Raw genomic sequence first — 14,595 nt, forward strand, 5'->3', positions numbered from 1 at the left:
GGGCGTGGTGGCTCACGCCTGTAATCCTAGCACTCTGGGAGGCCAAGGCGGGTGGATCGCTCGAGGTCAGGAGTTCAAGACCAGCCTGGGCGAGACCCCGTCTCTACTAAAAGTAGAAAGAAATTATCTGGACAACTAAAAATATACATAGAAAAAAAAAAATTAGCCGGGCATGGGGGCGCATGCCTGTAGTCCCAGCTACTCGGGAGGCTGAGGCAGTAGGATCGCTTGAGCCCAGGAGTTTGAGGTTGCTGTGAGCTAGGCTGACGCCACGGCACTCACTCTAGCCCGGGCAACAAAGTGAGACTCTGTCTCAAAAGAAAAAAATATATATATAAGTAATCAAGTTGTAAGGGATATGATTTGACCTATGACATATAAAAGCTGCATAAAAATGAACCATATTAAGAGTTTAAGTGTTTTGTATTATGACAGCTCAAAATAAAATGCAGAATCAGATATTTGGGCTTTCACAAAATAAATATTCCCTGCTAATGCAATTAGTTTTAAAAGTCACTATGGTGGCTCACACCTGTAATCTCAGCACTTTGGGAGGCCAAGGTGGGAGGACTGCTTGAGGCCAAGAGTTTAAGACCAGCTTGGACAACATAGAGAGACCTGGTTTCTACAAAAAAATTTAAAAATTAGCTGGGCATGGTGACTAGTGATGGTAGTCCAAGCTACTTAGGAGGCTGAGGCGGGATCACCTGAGCTCAGGAGTTCGAGGCCACAGTGAGCTATGAGCATGCCACTGTACTTCCAGCCTGAGTGACACTTTGGGAAAAAAAAAAAAAAGTAGTTACGGTATTATAAGTTCTGATAAAACAGGGCTTCATGCAACTTGACTACTATAATTTCAAATACAGTCCTCTAGTTTTTTTGTTTGTTTTTTGTTTTTTTTCCTAAACAGAGTCTTGCTCTGTTGCCTAGGTTGAAGTGCTGTGGCATCATCATAGCTCACTGGAACCTCAAACTCCTGGGCTCAAGCGATCCTCCTGCCTCAGCCTCCCAAGTAGCTTGGATTAGAGGAACACACCACCATGCCTGGCTAATTTCTCTATTTTTTGTAGAGACAAGGTCTCACTCTTACTCAGGCTGGTCTCAAACTCCTGACTCAAGGGATCCTCCCGCCTTGGCCTCCGAGAGTGCTAGGATTACAGGTGTGAGCAGCACACCTGGCTCTTTAGCTTTTTTTAAATGGAATTTTTCTATCAATTCTCTATTTGTGTTGTGCTAGTATTACCAAAATAAGAAACCATTTCACCCCTTATGAATCTTAGAAAAAATAAATAAAAACTACTCAGAAATAATGGTAAATTTTAATTCAAAAAAATCTCTCAACAAATCTGAACTATAAATTTAAGTTCTATTTTGAAATAAAAAAATTGATAAGCGTTTCTCTTAAAGTTCTTTGTTTTCTTGGGGAAAATGATTATGTCAAAAAAACATGCAATTCTCTAAAATTAAAAAATTTTATTATAGTTACTTTTACATTTCAACCTTTTTAGAATGAATTAAGCCTTTTCAGTGTAAAATATCATTGTTTGCTTTTGAAAACCTGAAAGAATATGAGCTCCACCTGCTGACTAAATACCAGCACTCAGTAGCTTACATCAAACAGTAATTAAAGGTGAAAATGCTGAGTGCTTTATAGGAAAAGGGAAGATAAAATCAATAAACCAGTATTTTTTTGCTTTAATCCAGATGGTTATGTTTTAATATCAAACCAAATACAGTATTTAGGCTCTGAAGTGGAAAAGGTAGAGTCTACACCCACAGACAGGTAATCTGAAACTAAATTTGGCATCTCTTGATTTTATAATGAATTTTTTAGCTTTAAGGCAATAATAAAGATGCAAGTGTATCCCATAGTTCTTTGATGACAAGTGGACTCCTGGTATTCACTCTGAAAGGACTGCGTTACTGCTGGATGAAACCATGAGCACACAATATTTGTTGCTTTGAGTAGGAAAAAAATGACGAATCTACTACCTGCATCAAAGTGGGTAAGAAAATTTGTGATACACTTTTGTCGCCATAATTCTAACCTCAAAACACTGCCATGTGATTGGCAGTAAACTCCAAGCTCCTAGCTTCTCCCTGGGAAGAAAAGAAGACTGGACTGTACGTCCCAAGTTCTGACTTTTGGGGGAGCCTACCTGAGACACTGCTTCTGTCTAGCCTCTCTTCAAGGACTGACATAACCCGGAAAACTCATGGGCCCCGGGCATTTAAAGAACAAAAGAACTGGGCAGCATGCTGCTGCTCCAGAGGAACCACAGTACAGAAGACAGAGGCAGATACAACTTGATGACTGCTTCCCCGGGGTAAAGAAAAGACTAGACTATATATCTAACATTTTTGCTTTTCAAGGGGCTGCCCAAGGACCAGTTTCTGTCCCCCTTGTCATGGAGCACTGACCAGACCGGGCATACTCTATGGGCCTGGGACCCATGAGAATAAAAGAGCTGGACAGTTGCTGCTTGCTGCTGCTTTAGAGGCCCTACAATATAAGAGACAGATAGAAGGGTATAAGAGATTATGATGTCCAGAAAAAAAAAAACTGGCAAATACCTCTAATTAGAAATCTATACATACAAATTTAGGGAAGACAGATCTACAGAAAAGGTTTGAGAGTCTCCGAGAATGCCTACCTGGGCTGACAGGAGAAGGTCAGTCCCTGTATGAAACCAGTCTATAAACACTGCGAGATGTGGCTGCTTTTTCAAATGTATGCGTACCATACAAAGTTCTAAGGAACACAAAGAGACAGGGAAAAATAACCCTGTCTAAAGGAATAAGATCTCCAGAAAGCAACCCTAAAGAAATAGAGGTTTATGAATTATTCGACAAAGAATTTAAAATAACTGTCAGAAAAGATGCTCACGAGCTCAAGAAAATGATACAGGGAAAAAAGGTGAATTTCAGCAAAGATAGAATCCCAAGAAAACTAAACAGAAAATTAGGAGCTAAAAATGCAATAACTGAACTGAAAAAAATTCCCTAGAGGGGTTCAACAACAGACTTAAGCAGAAGAAAGAGTCAGCAAACTTGAAGATAGGTCATTTGAAATTATCCAGAGAAGCAAAAAGAAAAAAAAAAAAAAGTGAAGAAAGCCTAAGAGATTTATGGAACACCATCAAGTCAACCAATGTATGCATTCTGGTAGTTCTAGAAAGAGAAATAGAGAAAGGAACAGAAAGCTTATTTACAGAAATAATGATCAAAAACTTACAACCTGGGGGGAAAAAATGATACCCAGATTCAAGAAGCTCAACAAACCCAACTATTTAATAGGATGAACCCACAAGTCCATACCAAGATATATTATAATCAAATTATCAAAAGTCAAAGAAAAAATGGAATTTTAAAAACATCAAGAGAAAAGCAACTCATTATGCACAAGTGAACTCCCATAAGACTGTCAACAGATTTCTCAGGAGAAACCTTACAAGCTAGAAGGGAATGGGATGATATATTCAAAATGCTGAAAGAAAAAAAAGACCAAAAACAACAACAACAACAACAACAACAAAAAAAAACACCTGCCAACCAAGAATACTATATCAGGCAAAACTATCCATCAAAAATGAATAAGAGATAAAGGCTTTTCCAGATAAACAAAAGCTGAGGGACTTCATCATCACTAGACCTGCCTTACAAGATATGCTAAAGGGAGTTTGCTATATAGCAATATGAAAGTATAAAGTTTGCTAGGAAAAGTAAACATATGGACAAATACAGAATACCTTAAAACAGTAACAGTGGTGCATAAATCACTTTCAATTTTGTACAGAAGTTAAAAGACAAAAGTATAAAAAATAAATGTTAATGGACATACAATATAAAAAATGTAATTTGTGACTTCAATGACATAAGTGTGATGGGAGAAAAGTAAAGCATAGAGGGTTTTTTTGTTTTGTTTTTGGAGACAGGGTCTTGCTCTGTCACCCAGGCTAGAGTGCAATGGCATGATCACAGCTCACTGCAACCTTGAACTCTGGGCTCAAGCAATATTCCTGCCTCATCCTCCTGAGTAGCTAGGATTAAATTTTTTTTTTTTTTTTTTGGTGGTGGTGGTTTTTTGAGACAGAGTCTTGCTCTGTTGCCTGGGCTAGAGAGCAGTGGCATCATCATTGCTCACTGCAACCTCAAACACCTGGGCTCAAGATACCCTCCTGAGTAGCTGGGACTACAGGTGTGCACCACAACGCCTGGCTAATTTTTCTTTTCTTTTTTTTTTTTTGAGACAGAGTCTCACTTTGTTGCCCGGGCTAGAGTGAGTGCTGTGGCATCAGCCTAGCTCACAGCAACCTCAAACTCCTGAGCTTAAGCGATCCTACTGCCTCAGCCTCCCGAGTAGCTGGGACTACAGGCGTGCGCCACCATGCCCGGCTAATTTTTTCTATATATATATTTTTAGTTGTCCAGATAATTTCTTTCTATTTTTAGTAGAGACGGGGTCTCGCTCAGGCTGGTCTCGAACTCCTGACCTCGAGCGATCCACCCGCCTCGGCCTCCCAGAGGGCTAGGATTACAGGCGTGAGCCACCACACGCCCGGCCCTAATTTTTCTATTTATAGTAGAGGCAGGGTCTCATTCTTTCTCAGGCTGGTCTCGAACTCATGACCCTCAAGGGATCCTCCTGCCTTGACCTCCCAGAGTGCTAGGATTACAGGCATGAGCCACCATGCCTGGCCCTGTAGTTTTCTCATAGTATTGTTTTCTGGCTTTGCCGTTAGGGAAACACTGGCCTCATATAAATGAGTTTTGGAAGTATTCACTCTTCCGTTGTTTAGAAAAGTTTAAGAAGGATTGGCATCGATTCCTCTTTTAATAATTGGTACTGGGCTTTTCTTTGTTGGAAGGTTTTTGATTACTGATTAAGTGTCCTTACTACTTATACATCTGCTCAGATTTTCTATGTCTTCATGATTTAATTTTGGTAGATTGTATGTTTCTAGAAATTTATCCATTTCTTCAAGGTTATTCAATTTACTGGCACATAACTTTTCAGAGTAGTGTCTTATAATCCTGTTTATTTCTGTAGCATCAATTGCAATGTCTCTTTCATTTCTGATTTTGAGTCTTTTTCTTAATTAGTCTAGTTTAAGGTTTATCAAGTTTGTTGATCTTTTCAAAAACATCAACTCTTATTGATTTATTCAGTTATTTTTCCATTCTCTATTTTATTTATTTCTGCTCTACTTTTTATCATTTCCTTCCTTCTGCTAACACTGGGTTTAGTTTGTTCTTTTTTTTAGACCTGTAAAGTTGTTTGAGATCTTTCTTCTTTTTTAATGTAGGTATTTACCACTATAAACTCTCTTCTTAGTACTACTTTTGCTGCATCCCTTACTTTTGGTACATTGTGTTTTTATTCTCACTGGTGTCAGATATTTTCTATATCCTTTTTTATTTCAACAGCAAAAAAATCAACAAACAGATAAGCCCAAGTAACCCAATTAAAAAATGGGCAAAGTACTTGAACAGACATTTCTCCAAAGAAGACATACAGATGGCCAACAGGTATATGAAAAGATACTCAGTTATCACTAATCAGGGAAATGCAAACCAAATCCATAATGAGATGCAATTATCATCTCATACCTATTGTCAGTATCCAAAACAAAAAAAAAAAAGAGAAAATAAAAGAAAAAAGAAAATAACAAGAATTAGGGAGGATGTGGAGAAACTGGAATGTCAAACAGTGCAGTTGCTATGGAGAATGGTATGGAGGTTCCTCGAAAAATTAAAACTTTAACTACCATACAATCCACCAATTCCACTCTTGGTATTTATTTTAAACAACCAAAATCAGGATCTTCAAGAGATAGCTGCACTCCCATGTTCACTGCAGCATTCATCCCAATATCCAAGAGGTAGAAACAACATTAAATGTCTATTGACAGATAAATGGATAAAGAAAATATGGTATAGTGTATACATATAATAAGATATATTCATAAAATAATTATTCAGCTATAGAAAAGAAGGAAATCTTGTCAGATACTACAATATGGATGAATCTTGAGGATATTAGGCTAAGTGAAATGAGCCAGTCACAGAAGGAAAATACAGCATGATTCAACTTATATGAGGTATCTAAAATAGTCAAACTCAGAAACAGAAAGTACAGCGGTGGTTGCAGCAGATGAGGGGAGGGGGAAATGGGGAATTGGGTTCAATTGGCTTAAAATTTCAGTTATGCAAAATTAGAAAGTTCTAGAGATCTTTATAATATTGTACTTATACTTAACAATATTGTACCGTGTACTTAAAAAGCTGTTAAGAAGATAGATTACATATCATGTGTTTTTACCACAGCTTGTTACTAGTAGTTACTATAGATTTTACCGTAAGCCCAGCTGAGAATCTTACCAGATATATAGCGACTTGGGTTATTCCTGAAGCGATCATCCACCAGAATAAGAGCTCCCCAATCATTTCTGTGTCGAATACACCTACAAAAAATAGGGGGAAAATCAAATAATTATAATGTTGAAAATAAAAGCCAGATTTCTAGTGGGACAGACAGAAATTTGAAAAACCCAATGGTGTGTCAGATTTATTTCTTCCTTCCTTTCCTTCCCTCCCTTCCTTCTTTCTCTCTTCTTTCGAGACAGAATCTCACTGTTGTCCTGGGTAGAGTGCAATGGTGTCATCATAGCTCACTGCAACCTCAAACTCCTGGGCTTAAGAGATCCTCTTGCCTCAGCCTCCCAAGTAGCGTGGACTATAGATGCGTGTCATGATGCCTGGCTAATTTTTCTATTTTTAGTAGAGACAGGGTCTCCTCCCTCTTGCTGGTCTCCAACTCCTGAGCTCAAGGAATCCTCCCACCTTGGCCTCCCAGAGTGCTAGGATTATAGGCATGAGCCACCACGCCCAGACTATATATTCCTTTAATATTCCTTTAATCAATTCATTACTGTGAAAAGTTATAGAAGCTACCCAGCACAATGTACCCAAAGAGCTTTATAAAAAATCCCCTACTTCTCCCAACTACTGATAATGTCTTATCTAAAAATGTTATGTGCATTTTATTTTGAAATCAAGAAAATTATAGAAAATATTTTCCAGGACCTTCTTACTTAGCTACAAAGACCATTTTTTACCTTAAGTATTATTAACAATGGTATATTTTATGTAGACGTCCTTTCTACTAGTTTGATTAGAGTTCTTATCATGAGTGAACACATAATTTTGTCAAAAATATTTTAAAATCAATTGATATAATCATGTAGTTTTTCATCTTTCAACTGCTAATATATGAAATCACACTGGTTCATTTTCAAATATTGAACCAGTTGTGTATTCCTAGGTTAAATCATATGTGGTCATGGTTCATTATTCTTCTAGATTGTTGGATTCAATTTACTAGTATTTAAAAAATATTTTTATTTTAAAATAATTTTAAAAATTTAAAGTATACAATTCAATAGTTTTTAGTACATTTATAAGGTTGTACAACCTATATAGCATTATCCATTCCAAAAAGAAACCCTGTGCCCATGAGCAGTCACTCCAAATTATCCTAATTATGTCCCATTGCCTGTGGCAACAACTAATATACTCTGTCCCTAAAGATTTGCCCATTCTGGACATTTCATTTAACTGGAATTATATTAATACAATATGTAGCATTTTGTATCTGGCTTATTTTACTTAGTGGGATGTTTTCAAGATTCACTCATATCATGTATCAGTACTTCATTCATAAGTTAACAGACAATTGCATTGTTTCCACTTTTTGACTATTATGAATAACGCTGCCAGGGTATTTTCCAATTTCCCTTGTGATTTCTTCTTTAACCCTCTGGTTGTTTACAGAGTGTGTGATTGAATTTCCACATATTTGTGAGTTTTGCTTTTCTTTTCTGTTACTGATTTCTAGTTTCATTCTTTGTGGTTAAAAAGATACTTTTAATGATTTCAACCTTATAAAATTTATGAAAACTTATTTTACAGCCTAACATATGGTCTATCCTGAAGAATGTGCCATGTTAACTGGAGAGGAATGTATATTCTGATGTTGTTGAATGACGTGTGCTACAGATGTCTGCTAGGTTTGTTTGGAGTTGTTGGTTTAATTCTGCTCAACAGTTCTACTTTCTGATGATTTCATATAAAGAATAATCTCTTCATTGATATTCTCTAATTGGTGAGGGCAAGATACCATTCCCATAATTTCCTGTAGTTAGTTTGACATAGTTTCCTTAGTTCTTGAATGTATTTAAACTAGATTTATTTGCTAAGTAAAATGTCTGGGCTTCCTCAGGACAGTTTCTATGGGTTATTTTTTTCCTTTAGTGTATGGATGTACTTTTTGCTTTCTTTGGCTGTATAATAATTTTTGTTGAAAACAGTGCTTTTTGGGTTTTTTTTTCTGGAGACCTGGTCACCCTCTGCCACCTAGGCTAGAGTGTAGTGGGTGTGATCATAGCTCACTATAAGCTCAAACTCCTAGGCTCACGTGATCCTCCTGCCTCAGCCTCCTGAGTAGATGAGACTACAGGCATGCACCACTAGGCCCAGCTAATTTCTTTTAAAATTATTTGTAAAGACAGGGTCTTGCTATGTTGCCCAGGCTGGTCTTGAACTCCTGAAGCAATCTTGCTGCCTTGGCCTCCCACAGTGCTGGGATTTACAGGTGTGAACCACCACGCCTGGCCCAAAACAGTACACTTTAAATATAATGTGGCAAGTCTAGAAATCAGGTTATTCTCCCTCCTTGAGGTTTTTTGTCGTGACTTTTCTGAAATAATTCTGTAAAGTCTGTATTCTGTCATGTGTAGCCATTGAGGACTGCTTGGTTAGCTTAGCAGTCAGCTAGTGATAAAACAGATTTCTTTAAATGTCTAGGACCAATGTATCTCCCATTCTTTGCCAGGAGGCTCTGCACTTGTGTTGGGACACACTTTCAACTCTCAGCAAGGCAGGTAACAACTCTGCCTCAGTCTTCACTTTCTGTTTTAGCAGAGCATCAAGGTGATAGCTAAGGGTCTTTCCTTAGCATGTATACATCCCTGGTCATGAGCATAGTCTTCCTCAGGCACATGCATGTCCCCCTAAAGCCCCAGGAATATGTGAGAACTTTCAAAGCCCCCTATGGACATCTCATTTCTCAGTTTTTCTATTTAATTTTTTTTCTTAGCTAGCCTCTTAATTGCCCCTAATGTCATTTGTTGTTTCAGGCAGCTATTAAGTTAAACAATTGCCTGGGTGAGTTCTGAGTCAGGTCAAATAAAGATAGCCTTGTGAGCAGGGTCTTCCAGGGGACGGGTAATATAATGGCAATTCTCTGGGAATGCACTCCAGCCCCACTTTTCCTCTTCATGACGATTTCAGGCTGTTGGTTCATAAGGCTACTGTGAACTTGGAGAGAGGGGGATGGGAATAGGGCAAGTTAAAACTCCACAAAGCTCAAGGTTTGTAAAATTCAGTCATTTTTCATAAATAAACGGTTTCTGGAAATGCTGTAACCTTTGGTTAATATCTAGAGTTTTTATAAAGTTGGTTATAACTGCTTTTGCCTATTTTCTCATTGCTTTTAGAATTATCAGAAGTCTGCCAGTTTTGAGGACCTCATCCAATTTGCTAATATTTGAAGAACATCTTCAGCAATATCAGAGGGATATTGGTCTATAGTTTTCTTCTCGTTTTCTTTTGTTTTTGTACAGTCTTCACCTGGTTTTAATAGCTGGCCTCATAAAATAAATTGGGAAGGGTTCCATCTTCTATATTCTAGAAGTGATCATGTAGAATTGATGCTATTAATATTTCTTCTTTAAATGTTTGGTAATATTTGCTAGTGAACCCATCTGCATGGAGAATTTTTTCAGAAGGCTTTTAACTATAATTTGATTTCTTTGATAGAAGACTACTTACCTATTTAATCTTGGGGTGAGTTTTGGTATTTTGTGGGTTTTGAGGAATTATCCATTTCATCTGAGTTATCTGATGTATATGTATAGAATTATTCAGAGTATTCTCATATTATCCTTTTAATGTCTGTAGTAATCTGTAGTAACATCACTTCTTTTATTCCTGATATTAGTAACTGTGGCTTCTTTTTTTCTTTGTCAATTTTGCTACAGGTTTGTCGACTGTATTGATCTTTTCAAAGAGCCTGATTTTAGTTTAGTTGGTTTTCTTTGTTGTTTTGTTTTCAATTTCATTGATTTATACTTGTTTTTATCATTTCCCTTTTTTCTGTTTGTTTTACATTTATTTTGCTCTTTTTCTAGCTGCTTAAGGTAGAAACTCAGATCATTGATTTGAGATTTTCTCTTCTAAAATAAGCATTTGATGATATAAATTTCCTTCTGAGCACTGCTTTTGCTGCAGCCCGAAAGTTTTGATGTATTTTCATGTTTCATCAGTTCAAAATATTTTCTAACTTTACTTGAGAGTTCCTATCTATGGATTAATTAGAAGTATCCTGATTAATTTCCAAGTATTTGAATATTCTGTTATTGATTTCTAGTTAAATTGTTTAATTTTATTATGATCAGAGATCATACTTAGTATGACTTTTTAATGGTCAGGCACGACGATGGTCTACACTGGAACTATTCTATGTGCACTTGAAATAATGTTTACTTTCCTATTATTAAGTGGAGTGCTCTGTAATGTCAGTTCAATCCTGTTGGTTAATAATGTTGTTCAAGTCTTCTGTATCTAATAGTTTGTCTACCAGTTCTTAGTAGAGAAGAGGAATAACTGAGAGAGGAATTTTGAAGTCTTCAACTATAATTGTGGATTTGTCTATTTCTCTCTTCAGATCTGTCAGTTTTTGCTTCATGTATTTTGAAACCCTGTTTTTAGGTGCATACACATTTAGGATTGCTATGTCTTCTTGGTGAATTGGCCCTTTTATCATTATGTAATATCCCTTTTTATCCCTATCAATTTTATTTGCTCTGAATTCTACTTGGTCTGAGAGTAATATAGTTACTCCAACTAGTTCATTGGTATTTTGAATTGCAAGTCAAAAATTTCCCTAAAAACTCTGAAGATACATTTCTCTTTTAGCCTCAATATTGCTTTTCAGTAGTCTGCTACAATTGTGATTCCCTATCTTCCGTATGACACCTGTTGTTTTTGTCTCTGGAAGATTTTAACACCTTTTTGCTATCCAGGTACTTGGAAACTGCATGGTGAGATGCATTTTGATCTGGGAAATTTCAGTTTTATTTTCCAAGCTCTATTCAGCATTTAAAAATTGTTGGTATCATGTTAATTTCTAAGAACTTTTCCCTTTTTTGTTCTTGTTTCATGGAGGCAATATTCTACCTCTTTATGCATATTACTGATACTGTATTTTTTAAAAAGATTTCTACTATACAGGAGTTGGCAATAGCACACAGAGCAAATGTGGCCCATGTCTTATTTTTGTACAGCCTGCAGGGTAGGAATGGTATTTACATTTTTAAGGGGGTTAAGGAAAAAGCAAAGAATATGTAACAGACTGTATGTGGCTTGCAAAGCCTAAAATATATACAATAGTCCCCCCTTAACTGTGATTTCACTTGCTGTGGTTTCAGTTACCATGGTCCACCTTAGTCCGAAAATATTAAATAGAAAATTCCAGAAATAAACAAGTCATACGTTTTAAATTGCATGCTGTTCTGAGTAGTGTAATAAAATCTCATGCCGTCCCACTCAGGACGTTAATTGTCCCTTTGTCCAGCGTATGCATACTGTACATACTTTCTGCCCATTAGTCACTTAGTAGCCATCCCAGTTATCAGATCAAAAAAATCATAGTTTATATAGGGTTCAATTCTATTCCATGGTTTCAGGCATCCACTGGGGGGTTCTTGGAATATATACCCTGCAGATAAGGGGGGGACTACTAAACTGTCTGGCTCTTCATAGAAAAAGTTGGCCCATCCTTATTCTATTTTATATTGTACTGTTTCTGTTTTCTCTTAGTTCTTCAGCTTTGTTTCTGTATTGTTGGAATTGGTGTGCAATTCTGGTGAAGACTCTGTACTTAAGAGTAAGGTGCTACAACACTGATTGGCAGCTCTGTAAGTATGGGTGGGGCTTATAGGCTGGGAGGTTTTGCTGTAGAGTAATTTGGTAGGAATAAGGCCAATTTGTAGACTTTTTGGAGTGGTCAATTTCCCTAGAAGAATGCTACATAAGACTGATGGTTAGTTATCCTACTGAAAGCTGAGAAGAAAAAGGGGATGGAGTGCTCACATTCAGTACATAGAACCTATATACATAATATGTATGTATTAACCCCCATCTTTAATACAACCTTAAGCTGTGCCTGGTGTTGAAGAATACAGAGATTCTCTAGTTCAACCTTTCCAGAAGTAAACCTGAATCGGGGAAGGTGCTAATTGCTTCTTATACTAACTTGCAACCAATCCTCCTGTTTTTAACCTTACTTTCACTAATACTTTAGAGTACCCCAAGTCCTAGGCTTTTCCATGCATGAATCTGGAGGTGCTTGTTGACTTTCATCACTGTAAATGTATTTATTTATTAAAAAATGAAAAAAAATTTTTTTTGAGACAGGGTCTCACTTTGTTGCCCAGGCTGGAATGTAGTGGGAAGATCATAGCTCACTGCAACCTCTGATTCCTGGGCTCAAGAGATCTTCCTGGCTCAGCCTCTCAAGTAGCTAGGCCTCAGGCATGTACCACCATACTCAGCTAACTTTTCTTAAAAAAATCTTTTGTGGAGATGGGAGTCTGGCCTCAAGTGATCATCCTGCCTTGGCCTCCCAAAGTGCTGAGATTACAGGCAAGTGCTATTGTGCCTGGCCATCGCCGTAGATTTAAATTTGATGCCATCGTTGTAGATTTAAATTTGATCTTTCTCTTGCCTACTAAGTCATTTAGTAATTCAGTTCTTTTCTAGCATTGAAAATTTGTTGACAACTCTTGGCTGCATCGTCTCCTCTCTCACTCTTTGTAACTATGTAGGTTGGACAGTTTTATTCCTTTACTATCACAGGATTTTGAGGGGGTGAAGAGTAACATAAATGTTCAATTTTTCCATAAAGACTTTAAAAACCTAAACTTTATAGGAAAATCTTTTTTGATATTAAAATAATCCACAGGTTCCAAGGTAACAGACCATAACATTGGGCAAGATAGGAAAAAGATGAATATTGTCGATACTATGGAAGAATGTTGAAAGTCAATGGAAAGTCAGGATGCCTCTCTATTTTGGTTGGTTCCAGTATGATATATGTGTAAAGTGTCCTATGGTAGAAAGGTATTTAAGTTAACACAACAGAGAAAAAGATTTCACCATTTCTTTTTTCCATTGTTTTCATACTGTCTTGCTCAAATGAATTATGCCCACTTGACACAAAGATTTTAAGTAAAGCAGACTAGTTAGGAAACTCAGTACAGTTGTAACCTGGTTGCAAAACCATCTGGTATGTTTCCAAAGGCTATTATTGTATTTCGTGGACTTATATTACTTCACATACTCTAACAGTCCCATGTGGGCTTAAAAAAAGTAACATAAAATTCAATTGGTTTCTGCTTACTTTAGATCTTCTAGATGTATCCCTTATAAGAAGAGTGCCTCAGAATATAAGCACCTTTTCTGTCAATCAACACGATGAGTTTTATGAAATGATATAAAACATTCACTTGATCTTTTTTTTAAATTTAAAAAAATTTTATTGATTGGTTTTCAAAAGGGTAAGTTCCTTTGTAACAAATGGCTACTTGATGATATTGTTTCATTGAAAATCAGTAAAATGATAGCTGGGCTCTCCATTTTAAAAAAACTAATAAAATACTAGACATACAGTATTATATATCATTACTACAAATGCATAATTTTTATGATACTCTACAAAAGCATGTTTTCAAGCTCTAAAAGCTCTCTGGGCAACGTGGTATAGTGGGAAAAAGCATTGAACCTCACTAATTCAACAAGCATTTGTTAAAAATCTATGTCTGAAACTGACACACGGTTGATGAACACATGTTCAGGGAAGAAAAAAGATATGTAAACAGGCTATTACAATACATATAAGATATATGCTATAATGCAGATAACATACAAAATGCTATGTTTACTAAGGTTTAAATAACTCTAGTTGGAGAAATTTATAAAGTCTTCATGAAAGACATGACCTTCAACTAGGTTTTGATTACTAAATTTGCCAAATGAATTGTATGGTAACTTACTGCTAAGGCAGACAGTAATGAAAGAATATGGTATGTTTAACAGTGAGATGTTTATGTTTAATAGTGAAAAATTTAGTGGATAGAGGTAGGACATAACAATGAAAAGGCAGGTCTTGCAGTTTTAGAAGTACATGGGACCAAGTTGTAAAAGGCCAGTTAGTAGCTATGTGACCTTAGAAAAGTAATTTTATCTCTTACAATCAGTCTAAAAATAAAACAATCAAATGAAACATGGACTACGAACATGGACTACTATTGAAAGTGATCAAATGAGATAATGTATGTGGAAAAAGTTTATAAATGACAAAGTAGGATATGAATATAAACTTATTTCATATGGTTTCTTGAAATTCAAGGTATTGCTTATATTAATGGGAAAAAATCAATTGAGGTAAGAATATTTTTCTGAAATTAAGTAAAA

The 14,595-nt window shown here is 36.4% G+C and overlaps 1 protein-coding gene across 2 annotated transcripts in view; it reads right to left on the reverse strand.

Moving 5' to 3' along the window:
• Nucleotides 1-14,595, reverse strand: part of BRIP1 (BRCA1 interacting helicase 1) — a 137,186-nt gene that overhangs the window by 4,100 nt on the left and 118,491 nt on the right. For both annotated transcript variants that reach the window (XM_045525599.1, XM_045525600.1), the window contains one exon: nt 6,382-6,464. In XM_045525599.1, the coding sequence (XP_045381555.1) occupies nt 6,382-6,464 (83 nt within the window). The remainder of the gene's footprint in view (nt 1-6,381; nt 6,465-14,595) is intronic.

The sequence above is a fragment of the Lemur catta genome, chromosome 15, assembly GCF_020740605.2.
Source record: "Lemur catta isolate mLemCat1 chromosome 15, mLemCat1.pri, whole genome shotgun sequence".
NCBI lineage: Eukaryota > Metazoa > Chordata > Mammalia > Primates > Lemuridae > Lemur > Lemur catta.